General features: G+C 52.1%; 3 protein-coding genes across 3 annotated transcripts; 1 reads left to right on the plus strand and 2 right to left on the minus strand.

Moving 5' to 3' along the window:
* Positions 1 to 239: 239 nt before the first annotated feature.
* Positions 240 to 3,178, minus strand: LOC134428321 (patatin-like phospholipase domain-containing protein 7). The gene is made up of 3 exons (XM_063174991.1): positions 3,161 to 3,178; positions 958 to 1,045; positions 240 to 406 (listed from the first exon to the last, which is right to left on the minus strand). Exons 1-3 carry the CDS (start codon positions 3,176 to 3,178, stop codon positions 264 to 266), a joined length of 249 nt encoding a protein of 82 aa, XP_063031061.1. The 3' UTR covers positions 240 to 263.
* On the plus strand, positions 3,177 to 19,205 carry CIMIP2A (ciliary microtubule inner protein 2A). The gene is made up of 7 exons (XM_063174343.1): positions 3,177 to 3,232; positions 6,770 to 6,939; positions 11,079 to 11,398; positions 13,319 to 13,424; positions 14,849 to 14,943; positions 17,384 to 17,501; positions 19,117 to 19,205. Exons 1-7 carry the CDS (start codon positions 3,177 to 3,179, stop codon positions 19,203 to 19,205), a joined length of 954 nt encoding a protein of 317 aa, XP_063030413.1.
* TUBB4B (tubulin beta 4B class IVb) lies at positions 19,195 to 21,356 on the minus strand. The gene is made up of 4 exons (XM_063174342.1): positions 21,204 to 21,356; positions 21,009 to 21,117; positions 20,811 to 20,921; positions 19,195 to 20,403 (listed from the first exon to the last, which is right to left on the minus strand). The coding sequence occupies exons 1-4, from the start codon at positions 21,258 to 21,260 to the stop codon at positions 19,343 to 19,345; spliced, it is 1,338 nt and encodes a 445-aa protein (XP_063030412.1). The 5' UTR covers positions 21,261 to 21,356; the 3' UTR covers positions 19,195 to 19,342.
* Between the last annotated feature and the right edge of the window lie 1,946 nt (positions 21,357 to 23,302).

The following is a 23,302-nucleotide window of genomic DNA, read 5'->3' on the forward strand; positions in this document are numbered from 1 at the left end:
CTGGGATGATCTTAAAGGTCCTTTTCAACTCAAACCAGTCTGGGATTATGGGGTATTTAATCAATTCCATACAGGAGTTAGATATTAATTGATTTATTACTTCCTTCACTGACTGCAAATATTTTTCAAAGAGGAAAGGTGTGGCCAGAAAGAGAAGCTGCTGCTGCTGCACCAGCAATGCAGTCAGTGCTGCAGGAGAGCTGGCACAGCCACAACATCCCAGAGACATTTATAGGCTGAGGCCCTGGGCCAGGCTCAGCCAGTCAAGTGCTGCAAACTTTACACCTCCCAGCTTTACACTGGATTTCAGCAGGTGCCCTCACCTTCCTCATGATCTTCCTCCCGTAGAACATCACTTTGTCCCTCTTGCGGAACCTGTACTGAGGCACGTGGGGCTGGAGTTGTTCTGCAACAGAAGCAGCACATCAGAAACCCCCTGCACAGCTGGGACAACACCTGAGCACAGCCTGGGCACTCTGCTGCCTCCAGAACAGCTCCTGTGGGCAGGCTTTGGGATTTAACCACCCTGGGATCCCTCACTGCCCAGCCCTGGCCAAGCCAGGCCCAGGCAGGGCTGCCCTGAGGCGCCACCTCAGCCCCAGAGCAGATAAAGGGCTCCCTAAACACACTGAAGGCTTGGGCAGCTTCAATCTCCTCAAGGAAACCTCGGATTCAATCATTGCTCCATCTGTGACAGTGAAATCACAGCAGGGTTGAATTCCTCTGCAGAATTCACAACTGCTCACAGCCCAGAGAAATAAAACCTGCAGGTGCTGCCTGTGACAGCTCTGGGCTCACACCTGGGACAGGGAACCCACACAAGTTCTCCATCCTTTAAAGCTGCTGTCCTACAAGAACCACACCTCTGCAGCAAACAACTACCACAGAAAATTACAAAAAGACTCAAGATTGATGGAAAAATTGGGTTTAAAACTTACATGGTTATCAAGTACTTACTGGACTGTCTCACTCTTCTGTACACCACAAACACAACAACTGCTATAAGCAACAGTGCAACTGCAGCTCCAATTGCAATTCCAGTCAGCTGGAAGGGGAATTTAAGGAGAAAGAAGTTAATGATTTTCAACTTCAGAAGTTACTACATACTTTTTGAAGGGCTGAAGAACACTCAGCTCAGGGAGATGTCTAAAAGCCAAGCACACTCATAAATACTGAATTTATAATTCAAACATCTCATATGCAAGAAATTTAAACTGCATCAGTGACCAGTCCTATGATCAGATGGAAAATATTCCATGTTTTTTTCCCAAAGATCTGGGAGCTGGTCAACTCAAAGCACAGGGTGTGTGTGAGAGCGTGGAGGGACAGGACAAAGGGGAATGGCCTCAAGATGAAGGAGGACAGGGATGGATGGGATATTGGGAAATAGGATTGGTGCCCAGAGCAGCTGTGGCTGCCCCTGGATCCCTGGCAGTGCCCAAGGCCAGGCTGGGCAGGGCTGGGAGCAGCCTGGACAGTGGGAGGTGTCCCTGCCATGGCAAGGGTGGAACAAGGTGATTGTTATGGTCCCTTTCAGCCCAAACCACCCCTGGGCTGTTCAGCAAACAGGATCCCCTGTTCTGGACCTGCCTCCAGCTGGGCAGGGAGAGACCCAGCAAGGCACCAGGGCCACGAGGTGCTGGGACTGGGAACAGCCTTCACCCTGCAGGATCCAACAGGGAATCCCCAAACAGCCAGGGCAGAGGGGAGCAGGCACAGGAGGGGTGGCTGAGCCTCCACTGCAGCCCAGGGAGCCCCGAGCCCCTGCATGGGTGTCCCTGATGGCCTGGACAGGGGAGAGACAGCCAGGCCCTGGGGGGGTGTGAACAGGGAGCTGTGAGTGTGAACAGGGAGCTGTGTTTGTGAGCATGGAGCTGTGAGTGTGAGCATGGAGCTGTGAGTGTGAACAGGGGGCTGTGAGTGTGAGCATGGAGCTGTGTGTGTGAACATGGAGCTGTGAGTGTGAATATGGAGCTGTGAGTGTGAACATGGAGCTGTGAGTGTGAGCATGGAGCTGTAAGTGTGAACATGGAGCTGTGAATGTGAACAGGGAGCTGTGAGTGTGAACATGGAGCTGTGTGTGAACATGGAGCTGTGAGTGTGAACATGGAGCTGTGAGTGTGAACATGGAGCTGTGTGTGAACATGGAGCTGTGAGTGTGAACATGGAGCTGTGAGTGTGAATATGGAGCTGTGAGTGTGAACATGGAGCTGTGTGTGAGCATGGAGCTGTGCTTGTGAACATGGAGCTATGTGTGTGAACAGGGAGCTGTGAGTGTGAACAGGGAGCTGTGTTTGTGAGCATGGAGCTGTGAGTGTGAGCATGGAGCTGTGAGTGTGAACATGGACCTGTGTGTGAACAGGGATCTGTGAGTGTGACCATGGAGCTGTGAGTGTGAACAGGGAGCTGTGAGTGTGAACAGGGAGCTGTGTGTGTGAACATGGACCTGTGTTTGTGAGCATGGAGTTGTGTGTGTGAACAGGGAGCTGTGTGTGTGAACATGGACCTGTGTTTGTGAGCATGGAGTTGTGTGTGTGAACAGGGAGCTGTGAGTGTGAGCATGGAGCTGAGTGCGAACATGGACCTGTGTGTGAACATGGAGCTGTGAATGTGAACATGGAGCTGTGTGTGAGAGCATGGAGCTGTGAGTGTGAACATGGAGCTGTGAATGTGAACAGGGAGCTGTGAGTGTGAACATGGAGCTGTGAGTGTGAACAGGGAGCTGTGTGTGAGAGCATGGAGCTGTGTGTGAACAGGGAGCTGTGTGTGAACTGTGGAGTGTGAACAGGGACCTGTGCGTGTGAACATGGAGCTGTGAGTGTGAGTTGGGTGTGTGAACATGAATCCTGTTTGTGACCATGGAGCTGTGAGTGTGAACATGGCCCTGTGAGTGTGACCATGGCCCTGTGTTTGTGAACACAGACCTGTGTTTGTGCTGGGGCCACTCCCAGGGAGCCCTGGGTCCAGGGCTGGGGCCCTCAGGAATCCTGACAAACACTGTAGAACTCCTGTGCTCCTCCAAAACAAGGTGGGGAAGGACAGAGCTGTGTCCAGGAGGAGCTGAGGGGTTTGTGCTGCAGGTGGAACCTGTTGGGGCTGACATCACAGAGCTCCCCTGGTGATTGCATTGAGCTGTGTCTCCTTCCCCCCTGCCCAGCACGGGCTTTAACATCATCATGGCAGGCTCCGGGGGAAAGAGCATCTTCCCTGAAAACCCCTACCACATCCCTGGGTGAGTCCATCCAAAACATCCATTTCCAGTGCACAAGGCTCTGCTTGGGGTCAGGGAGTGTTTATGGCTCAGGATGTTTTGGGGTTTTTTAAGACACTATTCCATATTCTATGTATCCATTTTCTGAAGGAGACAGAGCTTCAGGGAAAACAGCACCTTACACAGGGGTAGAACTGCAGACACATTTGTACATGTACAGATACATGGCACATGGACAGCAAAGCCAACATGGTTCTTTTTCCCCATTTCTTTTAAGCTGCCAAATGCCAGCAGAGCTCCTGTGCAGGGCTTGGCTTCCAAACTGTCTTAAAAATCTGCATGGATTTTTGGAAGTCTCCTTTGACTAAGGGGTTGTAGAGATGTGGCACCCTCTGGTCACTGGGCTAGAGCTGGAGCCCTGTCCTGCTGCTGGGGCAGACACTGGGAACTTTTGTCACCTCCTCCATAAATTGGATTTCTTCCCAAAGCTCTTTGGGACACTCTCCTCTAAAGGCTTAGAAGGAAGAAAGCCTGGAAATGAGGCAGGGGGAGAAGGTAAGATGTGAATGGGAGGAATTTGGGATTTGCTGTGAATTAGGACTTTGTGTGGGGGTCCTTGGTGAGACCTGGGCTGGAATGTGCAAAGAGGGTGGCCCCAGGGGAAAAGCAGGTGAATCCCTGGGATTAGCCCAGGCTGAGGGGAGCCCTGGCACAGGGAATGCCAGGCAGGGCTGGGGAGGCAGAGCCTGGGCACAGGGAGAGGATGGAGCTCTTTCCTTGGGGCTGCTGCTCCTGGTGACCCAGCCAGCCCTTCCTCTTGCAGTGACAGGCAGGATTTTCCATTTCTGATCTCTCCACCTTCCCACTTACATAAGCTCTGAGCCTGGGGGTTTTTTTACTCATTTTTGCATTGCTGTGCCCATCTGATGTGACATTCCCTGTGTGCCATCAGAGCTGTGCTGGGGACAGACCAGGGACAGCAAGGAGGGAGCTGTGGCTGGAATGGCAGCCCCAAAATCCCCAATTCCTTCCCTTGCTCAGCCCTGCCTGCCTGCAGCTCCATCAGGAGCAGCTCCAAGCCCTGGGATGGACACAGCAGCTGGGGCTGCTCCTCTCTGGAGCTGGAGGAGGAGGAAGAAGAGGAGAAGGAGGAGGAGGCAAACCCTGCTGCTGTTCATGTTGGTGCTGTGCTGTGCTCAGCACCCCTGGGTGCTGAGGATGCTGCTTTGCATCTGCTTTGGGTGCTGAGGATGAGGAGGAGCTGCCTGGAGGGCATCCCCAGCAGAACCTGCACTGGGCTGTCACAGGAGCAGGGTTTGTGTCCAGATGTCCCCAGGTGTCCCATGTGCTGCACCCCCTGTGCCAGCAAAGCTACAAACACCCCAAAGAGCCCCAGAGCCAGGCAATGGTCACAGCAGGAGTCTGGAAAGGCACCACAGGGCTCCAGGGGCTGGGAGCCTAAACCCAGTGAGTGGGATGGCTTGGGAGGGTCTGGGTGGGCAGGGAAGGGCTCAGTCCATGGATCCTGGGCACAGCCTGGCTCTGCAGAGCTGGGAGGGTTTGGAGACAAGAGAGGATGGCCCAGGGCCAGGGCTGTGCTTGGCAGGGAGGCAGAGCAGGTTTGGGAGTGGTGATGGAGGAGATAGGGCTGAGCAAGGGGGGTGAGAGGGCTCAGCCTCGGGCCAGAGAGGCTTCACTGCTCACAGCCTGAGCCCCAACAGGGCTCCCCAAAAGGGGATCCTCCATCAGCCCCAGCACGGGGCACAGCCAGCCCTGCTGAGGCTGATCCTGCCCCAAATTTCACCTGTGCCTCCCTCAGGGCAGATCCCCCTGGCTCAGGTGATCTCTGTTTAATTGCAGGGGAGCAGAGCCCTTTCTCAGCCCAGCCATTATTTTGTCCAGGATCAAAATCCCTCCAGCCATCCTGTAATTATTTGGGCTGTGTCATTTGTGCCCTTGCTCAGTTTATCACTGAGAACCCCTGGGGATGAGGCACCAGGAGGAATCCTGCATGCAGAGTGGGGAAACTTGCCCAGAGTAAATGCACAGCTCTGCTGGCTGCTGTTTAAACTATTTGGAAGGGAAAGGACTTACTCATCATCTTATGATCCTCATGCATCATCTGGCTTTAGCCCTGGATCCACGCTGGGCTCATTGATGGAACATTTCTGTCCATTGCAACTGGCTGCTCTTCCTTCCTTCAGTGCTGGAATAGCATCAGCATTAGGAAATGTGAGACTGGAGCAGCTCGAGTGTCTGATGGTGGCTCAGAGCTCCAGCACCTGCCCTGCCCTTGGCCACAAGTGACAGTGCCCAGCCCAGGGATTGGGCACTGGAGAGATCCCAAAAACTGAGCTGTGTTTGTTCCTGGGACTGACAACCTTCCCTGTGCCCCCTGTGCCTGGGTGGGCTCATCAGCCTGGGCCCCCTCCTTGCTGTGAGCAGAGGGTGCAAGAGAGGAATTATCCTTATTTCTGAGTTTCAATACTGAACAACAGACAATGGGATTTTCTCAGTTACTCACAGTGTGTCAGAGCAGAGAGACCCTGCTAAGTTTAAACTGGGGCACGTTGAACTGGAAATGGTGTTTTAACTGGGGGACTGTGGATGTTGGTGCTGCCAAAGCCCAGGCTGGGCTGGGAGTGTTCCCATCCACATCCACAGGTGCTGCTCCCTGACCTCACCCATGTTTCTGCATGAACCAGGGGCCTGTGCCTGTACATGCCTGAGAGCTGATGAGCAATGTGTGCTGCCAGAGGAGAACATGCATGTGAAACACAGACACTCCCTGCTGGCTCCTGTCACCACACCTGGGCTCTCAGTTCTCCCCCTGTGCTCATCCCATCCTCCCTCCCCAGGGCACAGACCCTGCAGCAGATGTGCACTGCCAGAGGGCAGGGCTGGATGGGATATTGGGAATTGGGAATTGTTCCCTGTGAGGGTGGGCAGGCCCTGGCACAGGGTGCCCAGAGCAGCTGTGGCTGCCCCTGGATCCCTGGCAGTGCCCAAGGCCAGGCTGGGCAGAGCTGGGAGCAGTCTGGGACAGTGGGAGGTGTCCCTGCCATGGCAGGGGTGGGATGGGATGGGATTTAAGGTCCCTCCCAGCCCAGACCAATCTGGGATTCTCTGAACACCCTGGGCCTGCTCAGATCCTCCATTACCCCACCACCCCCTGATTTCATTTTATGGCATCTTCCCACTCTCTGTGCATGTTCTGCATTGATTTCTCTTCGTGGGGTTTCCATCATCCAGGTGATCTGTCACCTTGCCCTGTCCTCACCAGGGGCATCCAGACCCCCCCTCCCCTGTGTGAGCCAGATCCTCCCTTTGTGTCCCTGAGCAAACAGCCCGAGGGGCCTGGGCAGCGCCTGGCAGCAGCTGGGCAGGGCTGGGAGCCTCTGGGCCAGTGGGAGGTGTCCCTGCCATGGCAGGGGTGGCACTGGATGGGATTTAAGGTCCCTTCCAACCCAAACCAGTCTGGGATTCCACAATTAACCCCACCAGTGCACATCCCCCACTGCCATGGTGCTCATGGCTCCTTTCTGGTTTCCTCCCCAGCTATGGGGGCTATGTTCCCCAGTTCACCTTCACCTTTGGGGACACCTATGGCAGGACCACCCACGAGCTGCTGACAGATCCCAGTGTCAGGAAGAGCCCTCGCTCCCTGCTGGCACCACTGGACTCCAAGGAAAACCTCCTCCAGTACCATTACCACATTGACCACCCAGGTGAGAAAATGGGCCCTGCTAATGAGCACTAATTAATGAATTACCAACGGTGGGCTCTGTCCTTGGATGAAATGGGATTTTTTCCTTGAGGAATCACAGCTCTGACAGGTGGGGAGGAGCAGAGTGAGGTGCTGCAGCTCTTGGCCTCAGCTCACGCGGATGGGGATTCTGGTGTTGTGGAGAGTTTCAGTTCCCAGGTTATCTTCAGTTCAATGAAGATAAGTGATTTTATGGCATATCATTAATTCACTCCCTAATTCTTCCAGAATTCCTGCTGTGGTTTAACCCTGGCTGGCAACCAAACCCCATACAGCTGCCTGCTCACAAATCCAAACCATGGCCTTTATATTCTATAAAGAAAATTACCTCTATCCCAGTCAAACCCAGCACAATTCCACAGGCTGAAATCCATCTTTCTGGGGAAGGTCTGGTCTCCTAAATCAGATTCTTTTCTGACTCGCGTGCCTGGTGCACAGCTCACTCTGCTCCAGCTCTAACAGCTTGGCCTTGATTCTGCCTCTTGCTGCTCCTCCTCAGCTCAGCAGAAGCCTCCTGTGTTTTCCCTTTCCCTCTTTTCCCTATTTTTTTCCCTCCTTTTTTTCCTCTTCTTTTCTCTCTTTTTCCCCCCTCTTTTCCCTCTTTCCCCTCTTTTTATCCTCTTTTCTTTTTTTCCCCCTCTTTCCCCTTTTTCCCCCCTCTTTTTCCCTTTCCCCCCCCCCTTTTTCCCTTTTCCCCCCCTCTTTTTCCTTTTCCCCCCCTCTTTTCCCTTTTTTCCCCCTCATTCCCCTCTTTTTTCCCCCCTCTTTCCCCTCTTTTCCCTTTCCACTTTGCTAACAGGCCCCACCTCCTCCATCAAGCACAGACAGGCTCGTGTGGATTCCCAGCACTGGGAATTTGCAGGAATTTCCTTCCAAGTGCCAGCCCTTTGTGCAGGGTGCTATGTCCCTCTGAGCAGCCCCAGGCAGGCCCTCAGGGCTGCCCTGGGGATGTGCCACCCTTTGGGGACACATGTGCCATCCTTTGGGGGACATATTTGCCACATCCCATGGCTGTTTGGATGGCCTGGACAGTGGGAATGAGTTTCCTGCATGCTGAACGCAGGGATAAGGTGCCCCTGTGGGATCTGGGTCTTTATTTCCCTAGGGATGGCCACATCCAAGTGTTCCTCTCTCATTTCTCACTGGGAATTTGTGTCGTGCAGCTTCTTGGGGCCTCTCTGCTGCTCTGGCCCTGCTCTCCAAGATCAGGCCTGCACTGCACAGCTGGTGTTTACAGGCCTCATTCCTGGAGGTCTGGATTTGCATTTCCTTGGTCTAAAACACAGCTTGGACAGACCCAACTAACCAGTTGACCGAGTTGCTCTCTCATTATTTTGGTTCCCTCCTGGTTGCCAGTGCTGGTGCTCGTGTTTGCTGCTCCTCAGGGAGGTCCTGAAGAACCAGCCCTGGCTGTGCTGACAAGGTCACCCCAGCCCTGCTGCCCAGCTGGGCCTGAGCAATCCCTCCAACCCTGCCAGGTGCTCCTGGTGTCCTCCTGGGTGTTTTATGTGATTGTTTTATGGGATGGTGATCAAAGAGCTCATGGCAGTGTGGGGCCTTTGGCTCCTTTAGCAAACTCGGTCTCAAGATTTTTTCTCAAGGCCTGGTTCTGATTAAGCCTCACTGATGGGCACCAATACTTTGATAGTTTCTATCAGCTGAATCCCATTTGTTTCCTTGCTGGAAGTGCAATCAGGCTCTGCGGTTGGGGATCTCTTCCTTCTGGTGACCAGGGAATGGGCTGGAACTGTGTCACCTCAGGCTGAGCTCAGGGCAAGGCTCTGCCCCGAGAGGGTGCTGGCACTGCCCAGGCTGCCCAGGGAATGGGCACGGCCCCGAGGCTGCCAGAGCTCCAGGTGATCCCTGTGGGTCCCTCCAGCTCAGCACATTCTGTGATTCCATGAGATCAGCCAGGGATGAGCTGAATTATCCATCATCCATGCTGCAACTGGAACCTGAGCTGAAAATGTGGATATTTCCTCAAATCAGAAGCACTGTGCTCTCCTGGCTTTTCATTTCGTGCTTCACTGTGCAGCCTTTCAGAATCAATCAGTTTGCAAACCCCAGGGGGATAAAAAGGAGCTCACATGGATTTCTCAAGTACAGAACAGTCTTAAGCTTCCTTCTCCTTTGGTTTGAGGGAGAAAGAGAGTAGATTCAACATTCTTCTTAATAATGAAGTAAAAAATAAACCTGGTTTAAAATTTGCGCATTAGATTGAAAAATCATTTTAATCAAGGATTTTTCCTTATCTTGGTGCCAGCCTGAATACTTGATAATTCAGTTGCATAGAGCATATTATATATATTTTCCAAAGTTGTATACAGAATATATATTATTTCTATATATTTATATATTTTTATATATTATATAATATGTTATATATATAATATATGTTATATATAACATATATAATAATAATAATATATAATGTATATATATATTGGTTTATATATATAACAATATAGTTATATAAAAATAAAGTTGTATACAGAATATATATTATATATATTATTTATATATATACATATATAATATATAGTTATATATATTATATATTATATATTATATATTATATATATACTGTATCTTACACATATAATAATAATAATATATAATGTGTATATATATATAATGTGTATATATGTGTATATATATAATGTATATATGTGTACATAAATAGAAATATAAATATATATAAATATATTAAAATATATATATATATATATACACATACATACATACATACACACATTATTATATAATTGTGGGCAGATTACACACCTAAATGCCCACCAGAAATTTATACTCATGCAGAAAAGGGCAGATTTTGCTGATTTCTGTAGATTTTCAGAAATCATGGAATCATTCAGCTTGGACAAAACCTCTAAGAGCATTCCAGCCCTGCAGAGGAATGGGCTGTCTGCAGATGGAGCCTCTGCTGGAAGGGAGCTCCTCATTCACTCCCCAGTCTCAGCCCTGGGATGCAGATGTGCTCCCAAGGGGAGCTCACAGGAAGGCTGTAATGATCTGGGAAAAAATGGTCTGTGAGCACAAAAATGGAAGGAATTTCGTTTGTTTTGAAAAAACCAAGCTGACACAGGAACAGTTTTCCAAGAAGGCTGTGAGGTGGAGGATTCTCCTCTGGAGATACAGAGGAGGGGAAAATGAGTTTCACTGCTGGTACAGAGAAAGTGCCTGAGCCAGGGAGGTCACACGGGGCTGGGGAGCCACGTCAGGGGGATTTTTAAGGGGAAATCAGAGAAAAGTTGCCCAGCTCAGCTGTTCCTGCAGAATCTCAAATGACAGGGCTCTGTCCCTGGTTCACAGTGGAGATATTTGGATGTGAGATAATGTTTTTCCAGCCAGTGTTACAGCAGATCCTTTCCTCGATGAGCAGCAACGGTGCCAGAGCAAGAATTCCTTGGAGGGGGCTCTGTTTGGGGTGGGCTGACACAGCCACGTGGAGTTAAGGATTGAGGCTTTTTCCCCCTTTTAGCTTGGCTGGTGATATTTTACTGTTTCAGTGACAGCTGGAAGAAATGTTATTTAACTGGGATTTGTGCTGGATTTCTGTGCAGGCTGGATTATTGATGGGGCTGATGAGGATCAGAGGAAAAATGGAAACAAAACTTGTGAAAAAAGAACTCAGCAGGCATAAGTGTACTGCTCCCAGGATTTGGAAATTGGAGAACCAAAGATGGCTACAAGGAATAATGATGCATCCAAAACCATTGTAGGAATAATATGGAAGCCTGTACGAAGCAGAAATTCCATATCTCATTGTTTCCCGCAGTACATTCTTTATGTATTGCAGCTTCCCTTTGGTTTTTAGTAATTTACATTTAATTTAAATGGCGTTCATAGTGCGTGGCTATTCTGGGATGTGCATGGAGTGGATCCCTGTGGTCTCTTCCAAGTTGATTTGGTTTTAGTTATTTACATTTAATTTAAATGGAGTTCATAGTGTGTAGCTATTCTGGGATGTGCATGGAGTGGATCCTTTCTGGTTGATCTGTTCTGGTTCTACCTCCAAGCTCCTTCCCATGGCATGGGGATAACGGGAATGCCTCCTCCTCTAACTCAGTGTCTGTGCCTCAGGTTATGTCACCTACCAGACCATCACGAGCCCTCCCGAGATCCCCCTGGGGCCTCAGCCCGTGCCCACAGTGCTGGAGGAGCCGGCGCAGCCCCCCATGGGTGCCCAGGCTGGGCCGTGCCCCCCGGCCGTGCCCGGTGCCCAGCAGGCCTGGCACAGCCCCCTGGCCCTCCCTGGTGCCCAGCAGGGCTGGCAGCCCCCAGGGCTGGCCCCACACCCTGCAGTCGAGCAGCTGAACAGGGAGCTGGCCATGGCACCCCTGGCACGGCTGCTGGGCAAAGGGACAGGGCCCTGCCAGTGCCAATGTGAAGGGACAAAAACGGTGAGTGGGGCTGGGGGTGAGGGGTGAGGAGGGGATTGCACACGGCTGGGAGTGCCTGTTGGATCATGCCCTTTTCTGACCCACATAATGCTTTTTTCTGACCCACAAAATGCCCTTTTCTGACCCACATTATGCCCTTTTCTGACCCAGATTAAGCCCTATTCTGACCCACAAAATGCTTTTTTCTGACCCACATTAAGCCCTTTTCTGACCCACATTAAGCCCTTTTCTGACCCACATGATGCCCTTTTCTGACCCACATGATGCCCTTTTCTGACCCACATTAAGCCCTTTTCTGACCCACATTAAGCCCTTTTCTGACCCACATGATGCCCTTTTCTGACCCACATTATGCCCTTTTCTGACCCAGATTAAGCCCTTTTCTGACCCACATTATGCCCTTTTCTGACCCAGAGATGGGGTAACTCAGAGGTCTCTTAAAAGCTTTTATTCCATTTTCAGTCTCATGTGAAGGGTGAGATAATACAGATGTTATAATTGATGTCGTTACAATTAGAAGCTAACTATTTGTTAATTACAATACATATAGGTGTATATGTGTATTAAAATATTTAACTAAAGTACATATAAGTGTACATAAACACTATAAGTGTTTTTTGGCTTATTAGCTTTAGCCACACTATGCTGTAAATGCTTTAAAGCTTCTGATTTATGCTATTACAATTAGAAGCTAACTATTCCTTAATTACAATACACTATGAGTGTTTTTTTGGCTTATTAGCTTTAATAATATTAGCTTTAATTAGCTTTTTACACTATGCTGTGAATGCTTTAAAGCTTCTGATTGTGATGGCGTGAATTATAACATCTGTATTGTCTCACCCTTCACATGAGACTGAAAATGGAATAAAAGTTTTTAAAATGCCACTCAGTTGCTACATCTCTGGGTCAGAAAAGGGGTTAATCCAGCAAATGGCAAGGGCACAAAAAGTTAGGAGTTTGTGTGGGAAAAGATCAGACACACAAATATTTCCAGCAGCAGCCAATCTACTCCATCTTCAGGAAATAGTTTTGATCATTAATTACGCTTCCCAATCAAAAAGGCTTAATTTCTCCTTTGGGTGGGTTTGGTTTTAATCTCAGTCCCTAAACTTGTGTTATGCTGTGCTGGGCAGCCAGGCTTGTGCTTCCTTAGGGTGTCCTTGGATGCTGCCTTCCTCCTCCTCCTCCTCCTCCTCCTCCTCCTCCTCCTCCCCAAACCAGAGCAGTCCCAGCACCTTTGGTTGGGTTTCTGCCCCCACCTGAATTTCCCACCATCATTGCCTCTCCTTTGAACACCAGTGCCGGGGTTTGCCTGTTGAACTGGGGGCTGTTGAGCACAGCACAGCCAAATATCCCTCCAGACCAACAAGTTTCATGCTGCTCTTTTTGTTTGATTGGAGGGTTTTTCTGTTTTGGTGGGGTTTTTTGTTTGTTTGTTTGTTTTGGGGTCTGTTTGTTTGTTTTTGTTTTAATTTTTATTTTATTTATTATTTTTTTAATAAACCATTTCTTTTCTCTGGAGCCAGTGGCAGCCTCTGTCACGTTCCTGCAGAAATCCCAGGATTTCTGCAAATCCTCTAAAGGCAGAGATTAGAGGTTTGACGTATGGAGTCAAAAGCTGGCTTGGATGTAAATCCCAAGAAGGGGCATTCCTGCTCCTTGCCCTCAGAAACAGATTTGCACAGGAGCTCAGTGCCAAAGCTCCCCCTGGATTTTGCAAACCCCTTCTAGGTCTGCTACTTGCTCCTCTCGTAATTTGGCTTTCCCAGAAATGGCTGGGGAGGCTCTTGGAGTGAAGCTGGGAAGAACTGGAAATGGGAGCTGCCATTCCCAGCCCTGGCAGTGATTCCAGCAGTGCAGCCAAGGGCAGAAGCAGGTTTTACTGGTGTTTGATTTGATTTCTCTCTTTGTTTTGAGCAGCTGGAAACCGGAGGTGTGGCACTGCCAGGAGGGGTTGCAGCAGCAGATTACACCTTGCCAGTGCTGCCAGTGCCCAATGCCATCCGACAGAAAGCCACCTTAGGTAAAGCACAGCCAGGGCACCTGCAGCTCTCTGGGGACCTGGTGTGACCCTTCTGAAACCCAGGGGAAACCTCAGTGGCATTGCCCAGTGGCTCCAGCTTGTTTGGGATGGAAAATACAAAAATATCCCTGCTGCTCTCCCTGCAAGGGTGTTCCTTTGGGATGGTGTCACCTTTGGGATGCTGTCACCCTGTGGATGCTCTGTCACCCTTTAGGATACTCTGTCACCCTGGGGATGCTGTCACCCTTTGGGATGTTGTCACCGTTTGGGATTCTGTCATCCCTTGGGATGCTGTCACCCCTTGGGATGTTGTCACTCTTTGGTATGCTGTCACTCTGTAGATGTGGTCACCCTTTGGGTTGCTGTCACCCTGTGGAAGCTGTCACCCCTTGGGATATTGTCACCCTTGGGACGTTGTCACCCTTGGGATGCTGTCACCCTGGGGATGCTGTCACCCTTTGGGATGCTCTGTCACCCTTTAGGTTGTTGTCATCCTTTGGGATGCTGTCACCCCTTGGGATGCTGTCACCCTTTGCCCATGGGCAGTGGAAGGGATTCAGGAACCAACTCATTTCCCTGCAGGTGGTGAGGAGAGCTGTCCTTGGGCTCTGCCCCACCCTGCTGGGGTGGTTTTCCATCTCCTAGAAATCAGATGTTTTCCTGAACCAACCAATCCACACATACAGGGATGTGGCCCCACCATAAAGGTGTAAAATGGGTCCCACAAAGGGTGTTCCACATCTCCCCCCCTGCTCTGGGGGAACATTCCTGTGCAGCAGGAGGGATAAGATGGGTGATGGGCTGATCCCCCTCACAGATCCCACTGCAGCAGGTGGGATCCTTCACTCTGCACTACAGGGATCACAATATCCCAGTTAAAATGAGACACTGTCCAGCCTTTAGGGTGCAAAAGGCAAATTTCCCTCTCCAAAGCATTCCTTTGGAAAGAGGGAGTTTGGGCTGCTTTCAGCTTCTACCTCGCTAGGTTTTGTGTAGTTTTAGACTTTATAAAGTTTCTCTTGTGGGAATTTGTTGGATGGGCAGAGGAGATGAGGAAAAAAGGTTGGACATGCCATTGTTAGCCCCTGAGTGTGTATTAAATTGGGAGAAAACACGGAAGAGCTGTAGATTTAAAAAAATAAGACTAAGAAAATGAAATTCTTCTTCCATACCATGTGCAGACTAACAAAAATGAATTCAGGTCATTGTGTTCTCCTTGGGAATCATAAGGCAAAAAAATCTCTTTCAGAGAAGATACCTCACATGTGAGAGTTAATTTTACAATTTCAACAGGTTCATTTTTCCTTCCTATACTTTAAGGTTTTATATTCATCCCAGGCTCCTCTGCTCTCAGAGTGCTTGATCTTTAAATGAGCTCTGTATGTTCTCAAGCAGAAAATGTTCTCTTTTGCCTCCTCCCAAAGGGTACACTGGCTACATCCCCTGCTCCCTGGACAACGTTGGCATGACCTACCTGCTGGGTGTGAAGAAAGCCATGCAGGAATTTGACCGTCGTCAGGTAAATTATGGATTATTGAAATGAGGATGTGCATAATGCTGGTGCTGAATTTTCAGGATTTTAGAACTGGATTATTGGACTAGATTATTGAAATGAGGATGTGCATTTAAAAAAAATGCTGGTGCTGAATTTTCAGGAGTAACATTAGAACTGGGGTACAAGCACAAGCAAAATCAAATGCTGTTAGTTAAACATTGAAAAAAACCACCAGCAATTAAATTCTGTAACTTGTTTCCTTGGGACATTAAGGGATGGTAAATGAGTTCATAAAAGGATTAAGGAAACATAGTGAGGGCTGGGTCAAGAGTAGCTGTTAAAAACGTTGCTCTGGGTGCAGAAATACAGGATGCAACTGTGTGCACTTCCTTTATAGAAAATACATCTCCTCTGTCTGGTTGGCAGTGCTGGTGACTTCCTGTGATATATCATTTATTTGGTTGTAAGGCTTTCTCCTTTCCTAGCACAATTTGTCTTAAAGGGATCTTGACCTTCTTCCTCCTCCTTTTGGGAAGGATGCAGAAATATCCCTCCCGAAAAGCTGTTGTCCCCTTGCTGTAAGAGCTCCCATACAATGACACACAATCCTCGGGCACAGAAAGGGAGATCCCTCCTGCAGCAGCTGAGTTTGCATTCAGAGCTGCACAGCCCTCCCTGCCCCCATCATGGTGTGACATCCTGGGATGCAGAGAGAACCTGGGATGCAGCGGGATCTCTGGGGTGCAGTGAGATCCTCAGGGTGCACAGTGATTCCTGTGATGCAGTGTGATTGCTGGAGTGCAGTATGATTGTTGGAGTGCAGAGAGATCCCTGGGGTGCAGAAGGATCTCTGGGGTGCAGTGAGATCCCCAGGGTGCAGCGTCATTCCCGGGGTGCAGTGATATCCCTGGGGTGCAGAGGGATTCCCTGGACGCAGTGAGATCTATGGGATGCAGCGGGATCCCTGGGGTGCAGTGTGGCTCCTGGGTGCAGTGTGATCCCCGGGGTACAGTGTCATTCCCGGGGTGCAGAGGGATCCCTGGGATGCAGTGTGATCCCTGGGGTGCAGTAAAATCTCTGGGATGCAGTGTCATTCCTGGGGTGCAGTGTGATCCCCAGGGTGCAGAGGGATCCCCGGGGTGCAGAGGGATCCCTAGATGCAGTGTCATTCCTGGGGTGCAGTGTCATTCCCAGGATTCAGCAGCCTCTCAGGTGCAGCTGATCAGCGCATTAACCCCAGGCTGAGCCCCCCCAAGCCCCTGCTGCTCCCCGGGCCCCACGGCCGTGCCTCCATCCCCTCCATCCCCTCCATCCCCGAGCACAGGGGGCTGATGTAGGAAAAGCATCCCGGGCTGAGGGTTCCCAGCTCGGAGGAATCATCTGGGCAGAACTGCCGAGCTCTGCATGAGCTGCATTCCCTGCGCTGCTGCTGGCTGCTTCCCTGCTGCCGTGAATAGGAATTGAAATGGAGCAAACGGAGCAAAACCCGGGCATTTATCCCTGAGTGTGCTGCGTGCCACCCTTCCTGCCCCGCTGCCCTCGGACACGCCTGCCGTGCCCTGGATCAGCCGGGGAGGGTCCGTCTGTCCATCCGTCCGTCCGTCCGTCCGTCCGTCCGTGCGGGGTGCAGCGCTCCGGGCTGCGGGGCTCGGCAGACGCGCTGAAGGGAGGAGAATCACACCACAATTCCAGCTAAGATGGCTTCTGACTTCAAGCCGCTAATCTGCTGCCCTAAATCTTCGTTGTCCTCGGTTACAGATGTGCCATGGATCGCTGCTCACTGCCTGCAGCGGGCACGGCAGAAAGCCCCGAGGAGCCGCAGCCTGGGCTCCATCCCCGCACAAAGGGCTCGGTGTGCTGGGTCCGTGACCCACATCCCTGCTCCACACCCCAAACACAGCTCCAGGGACACCTTTAGGGCTTCTGTGACACCCAGCTGTGACACCCATCCTGCTGGCCAGCCTCAGAGGGCGGGAGATGATTTGCACTCTTCCTTCAGTTAATGCTCCCTAAGCCTTCCTGTTCCTCCTGGCCTGGGAATCCCGGGCTGTTCCTGTTGGTGGGACTCATGGAAACACAAAGGGGGTGAAGCCCAAACACAGCCACAGCACAGGAACACCAGGGACAGCAGAGCAGGAGCTTTGGAACTTGGGGATGATCCCCAAGGGAATAAATGAGGATCAGGATCCCAAGGACAGCACCTGGGCCATGCTGTGGCCATGGGGGACGAGCTGGCAGGGACTGCTGCCAACACCTGCCAGGAGTAAAATTTATGGAGTGGAAAAAGGGACAATGCAATGTAGCTCTTAATTAGAAAAAAGCAGGACTGGAAGGAGAATTGCTTTATGTTGGCTTAAATATTTTATATAATGCAGAGTCAAAGCACATGACTTTGGTAAAAATAGTGTGTTTTAAAATAAACCATTCCACGCTGTTGTGGGCTCTTTTTTGTTTTGTTTTCCAGCTTTTGGAGAGAAATCCACCTTACACGTTGGGCAGGAGATTCCCTCTGACACACTGGCCAGACACCAAAATTTACACCCGTGCTGGACTCATCCCCAACTACATGGGCTTTGTACCACGTAAGTTCATCAGCTGAGTGAAAATAAAAGTCACTAATGCTAATTACTGGGTTAAGTGGTGCTGTTACTGGCTGGAGTTTCATAGCAGTGAACAATCACTGAGGTGTTCCATGTGGGTTTTTTCTGGTCTGTGCTGAGCTGCTGGGAACTCTGCCATGCCCTGGCTGCAGGAGAGCCCAGCATTCCCACTGCCAGCCTCTCCCAGGCTTCACATTTCCAGCCACCATTCCCCACCCAGGCTCAGTGACATCCCACCTGTCACGTGCCAGGAAAGGGGTTTGCTCTAAAAACCTTGAAGTCTGATAAAAAGGAAAAAGTAGATGGTGTGAAGGGGTCGAGAAAGCACAGAAAGTGCAGGGAAATGGTTTTTGCCACCAGGACAGGTCGCTGCCTGAGCTCTGTCCTGGGCTGCCTGAAAGGAGAGCTCTGGAGGAATTTTGTGTGTAAGGGGAAGGTGTGTCCATGCACCTGGAAGCATTAATGTACCAGGTTAAAAAATCTCAACAAATCAGCAATTAATGCTTTGCTGTGTTTGGTCACAGCTCAGTAATGTGGGTGGGAAATCATGTTCAGCTGGGAAGAAATGGACTCACTGCTCGTCCTTGCTGCAGTGCAGAGGGGAAAATGGGAGAAGATATGAAATGTGGCAGGATTGAAAGCAGAGTGGGAAAACAACTGTGCAGGCAGGGCTGGGCTGTGGCTGCTGGGGAGGCTGAGCCCAGAGAGGAGAATGTTGAGTGCAGGTGTGACACTGGGCCCTGCTCTGGAGCCACCAGTCAGCACAGTTTTAACTGCTCCAACCAGTCCGGCTCTGGGTGGAGAAAATTAATTAAGGCAGAAAACCTTTAAACAAAAGCAGTTATAATTTAGAACACTGAACAGAATTTTTTCAGCAGGGAAGAAGCCTGCTCCCTCCTGTCCAGCTTCTCAGTGACAGCTTTGTCAGCTGAAATGGCACCAAACATGAATTGATTCCACTATAAAAACCTGTTAGTACAGGGTTTTCATGAGACAAACAGTCCCAGACACCTGTCAGGTGTTCAGCTCACCCAAACAGCAGAGGCTGCACAAACACCTCATTACCCAAACCTCGGCTGTGGTTTCTGAAACCACTGCAGCAGGGCTGTGTGCACAGGACAGCTTTGGTGTCACCTGTGACAGTGCACCCAGCACCCTTGGGCCAGGCCAGGGCTGCCTGCTGGGGTTGCAGTGCTGAGGAGCTGCAGAGGAGCAGCTCAGCTGCTGCAGGAACACCAAACACCCAGTGCTGGGTGCAGCTCTGGGGCACCATTTTGTGCCCAGGCAGCTCAAAGCTCCTGTGACCCCTGCTCAGTTCCTGCCAGGCCCGGCTGCACCAGGCCACAGGCAGGTACCTAAATTTAGACACAGCCTGAGTTAATCCCACCCTCCCTGCTAAATGTGCCCCCCTCCAGCAGTACCTGAGTGTAAGAGAACACCAGGGAACATCTTTAGTCCCCACACCAGACTGACACCATGGCAGTGACACAGCAGAGGCACCTGGCTGAGGGCAGGGACAGAAGGGGGGGGGGGGGGGACATGGACAGGGTGACAGTGCTAGTGCTAAGCCCCATGTTTTATTGTTTTTGTGTTCCAGATCTGCAGGACATCTGTGGGCTCACCTATGGGGACGGCACGCGGGAGTCGTACCGCTGGGAACAGAGGAGACGGGGACTTGCACTGTGAAAACTGCTTTAATGGTGCCTGTACAGCATTGGGAGTGACTCGGAAACAGCAATAATAACACAACACAAACAGAACTTTTTGAATGAGAGAGTTCATACAACTTTAAACAAAATTTACAGGTGTTCAACTGCATAGCTTTACTCTGCCTCCTCCTCAGCCTCCTCCTCGAACTCTCCCTCCTCCTCAGCTGTGGCATCCTGGTACTGCTGGTACTCAGACACCAGGTCGTTCATGTTGCTCTCAGCCTCTGTGAACTCCATCTCGTCCATGCCCTCGCCCGTGTACCAGTGCAGGAAAGCCTTTCTGCGGAACATCGCAGTGAACTGCTCAGAAATGCGTTTGAACAGCTCCTGGATGGCCGTGCTGTTGCCAATGAAGGTGGCAGACATTTTGAGGCCGCGAGGTGGAATGTCACAGACTGCTGTCTTAACGTTATTAGGGATCCATTCAACAAAATAGCTGCTATTTTTGTTCTGAACGTTCAGCATCTGCTCATCCACCTCTTTCATGGACATGCGGCCCCTAAAGACAGCGGCCACCGTCAGATAGCGGCCGTGACGAGGGTCACACGCCGCCATCATGTTCTTGGCATCGAACATCTGCTGGGTGAGCTCTGGTACGGTTAGAGCCCGGTACTGCTGGCTACCACGGCTGGTGAGCGGGGCAAAACCGGGCATGAAAAAGTGCAGACGTGGGAAGGGAACCATGTTCACCGCCAGCTTCCGCAGGTCAGCGTTGAGCTGGCCCGGGAACCGCAGGCAGGTGGTGACACCGCTCATGGTGGCTGACACGAGGTGGTTCAGATCACCGTAGGTGGGGGTCGTTAACTTCAGTGTTCTGAAGCAAATGTCGTACAGCGCCTCGTTATCGATACAGTACGTCTCATCCGTGTTCTCCACCAGCTGGTGCACCGACAGCGTGGCGTTGTAGGGCTCTACTACAGTATCTGACACTTTAGGGGAGGGCACCACACTGAAAGTATTCATAATTCGGTCTGGGTACTCCTCACGGATTTTGCTGATGAGAAGGGTACCCATGCCAGAGCCTGTGCCACCACCCAGGGAGTGAGTAAGCTGAAAGCCCTGGAGACAATCACAGCTTTCTGCCTCCTTCCTTACAACATCTAACACCGAATCGACTAATTCAGCACCTTCCGTATAATGGCCCTTTGCCCAGTTGTTTCCTGCTCCGCTCTGACCTGGAAAAGAGCCATTTTCGTATTAGATTACGGTCACTGCTTCCTGCTTATTGCTTGCAAGCAAAGCCTAAGAGCATCAGGCTCGATGAAAGCTTTCATCTTATCGAGCGCAGGGCTGTGGTTTCACACAGGCACCTCTGCAGTGGCTCGCCAGACACAAGCAAACATTAATTATCAATGATACAGCAGCCACTCCATTTCTCCCGGTGGCACGCACGGAGGCGGTAACGAAAAACCGAAAAGCAACGACCTCTGGTGCCACCTGGGAGCTGCTCCCAGCCGCAATCCCGGTATTCCACGCCAGGATTAGCCCCGTCCGGGCCGGTCCCTCAGAGCATGTGCGGCGGGGCAGCCCCGCAGTGCCCTGCCCGCCCCACCCGCCGTTCCTCCCGCCCCCGCGCACTCACCGAACACGAAGTTGTCTGGCCTGAATATCTGCCCGAAAGGCCCGGAGCGCACCGAGTCCATGGTACCGGGCTCCAGGTCCACCAGCACGGCGCGGGGCACGTACTTGCCGCCTGCAACACAGGGAGAGCCATGACTGCCGCGCCGGGGGGGCCGAGGGAAGCACGGGGGGAGCACGGTGGGGCGGGTCCGGGCCCTACCTGTGGCCTCATTGTAGTAGACATTGATGCGCTCCAGCTGCAGGTCGCTGTCCCCGTGGTAGGTGCCGGTGGGGTCGATACCATGTTCGTCGCTGATCACCTCCCAGAACTGCCGAAGAGAAGCGCGTCAGCGGCGGCCACGCCGGACCGGGCACGCTCCCCTCCCGCCCCCGCGCCCTCCTTCCCCGCCCGGACCTTGGCTCCGATCTGGTTTCCGCATTGCCCGGCCTGCAGGTGCACAATCTCTCTCATGATGGCGGCAGCTCCGAGCGTTCACCACAACCCCAGATTTTCCCCAACCGACTCTGGCTGCGTGAGGCAACCGCCAGTCCTTATATAGCAGCGGAATGCGCGCGCAGCCTTCTTCTCCCCGCCCAGGCGGGCACTCGCAACAACGATTGGATGCCTATAGCGAGGCTCTACAAATGAGAGAATCTAATTGGCTGCGCCGCTGTCACTCAAACCGACGGCTCCTACTCGCCCCGCCCACCTGTCTGTTGGCTTTACAGTTAGGCAACCGGGAGCCGCGAGTGCCCGCCTCAGCTCGCTCACGGCGTTTCTGATTGGCTCAATTGAATGATTGATGTCGAAGCCGATTGGCTGCCGCCCGTGGGGGATGAGCTAACGCCGTTTGATTGGCGGAGAACGAAGTGCCCTGGTAACCGTCGCAGTGACTCCGCAGCGGGCTCTGGGCGGTGGCCGCCGCAGCCGCTCATTCACGGAGCCGAGTGCGCGCTTTGCGCAGCGGAGGCGCGGCTCCTCCTCACTGCGGGACAGGGCGGGTTCCCCGCGGGTCCCTAGCGCTTCACCCCCGCCCCTCCAGCCAGGTCTCCCTCCTTCCTTCCCCGTCCGTCCCCCCGTCCCGCTCCAGCCGCCGCCGCAGCGCGGGTGGGGGAGTGGGGGAAGGACCCCGCGTGCGCACGCGCGGGCTGCAGCGACATTCCAGCACTTTCTGGCGCGCGGCCCCGGCCCAAGGGTGGCGGGGCCGCGCGCGGGCGTTGTCATGGCGACAGCGCGCGCGGGTGGCGGGAAGGGGCTGGGGCGGACGGTGTGAGGGCAGCGTGAGGCTGAGAGAGGCTCTGAGGGCTCAGCCTGGCTCCTGTGAGGGCTCGGGGGACCCTAAAGGCTCAGGGGGTCTGGCAGCTGTGAGAAGACTGTGGGGGCCCGAGGATCTGTGAGGGCTTGGGGGCGCTGTAAGGGCTGTGAGGGAATTGTGTGGGCTTGAGGGGCTGTGGGAGCATGGGGAGCAGTGAGAGGGCTGTGAGGGCAGAGGGGGGTCCTGGCAGCTGTGAGGGGAATGTGGAGGTTTGGGGATTCTGGGGGCTGTGAGGGGCTGTGAGGGCTTAGGGCTGCTCTGAGCCCTGCAGTGGCAGCTCTGTAGAGGCCCCTATGCTCTGAGGGGAAGGCCCCAGAGAGGGCCTCCTGCCTGTGAGGGGATCTGAGGTGGACATTGCTTACTTATCAAGGCTTCCCCACATGGGCACCTCCATCCTGGGCTGTGTGTGGGTGCTGCAGCTCTGTCATGAGGCAGCCAGACACCCTGTGCTGGATAAATTCCACCCTCGCCTTTCCTTGTCCCTTATTCTACCTCCCAGCTTTGTGAGCACATTCTTGCCCAGACAGTGCATCCATTGGTCACAGTTTTATTAAGCATATTTGATTATTGTTTCAGCAGAATCTTTTTATGGTTGTGTATATTCATTGTGATGCCGGCTTGGTCTACAAGTCCCAGCATCTCTTCTTGGTTCATACTGGAACAAAAAGTTGAAAGAGGCTCCTAATGGAGCTGCCAAGGCAGGGAGTCTGGTCCTGCTGCCTTGCTGTGGGGTGGGCTGAGGCAAACGCAGCCATGACCTCGATTCTGCTGACACAGGCCAGCTCTGTGTGACACACAAACAGCTCGAACACATCCTGGAATCTGTGCCTGGATAACAATAATCCAGTCCTGTGCCTGGGTCAGGTGAGGAGGAGGTGGCAGGATATAGAAGCCCCGTGAAGGCTTTGGCTGGAGGCTGAATGGCCTCTGGTAGTCGGCTTAATACAAAGATTATGATGGTTGATATTTCTGGCATATAAACAACATATTCCTGCACAGGTGCTGGGGGGAGTCCAGGAACACTTGGAGCAGCCCCAGGGCATCAGGAGTGTCTGAGAGGGTCCTGGGACAGGCCTGTGTCTGCTTCTGAGGTGTCTGTGAGACACACACAGCTCATCCCTCACATCCACAGCCAGAATGCAGGAGGTTCATGCAGCAACCTTTGAGACAGCTGAGTAATGCAGAGCCATTAGGGTCC

The sequence above is a fragment of the Melospiza melodia genome, chromosome 22 (assembly GCF_035770615.1).
Source record: "Melospiza melodia melodia isolate bMelMel2 chromosome 22, bMelMel2.pri, whole genome shotgun sequence".
NCBI classification, from domain to species: domain Eukaryota; kingdom Metazoa; phylum Chordata; class Aves; order Passeriformes; family Passerellidae; genus Melospiza; species Melospiza melodia.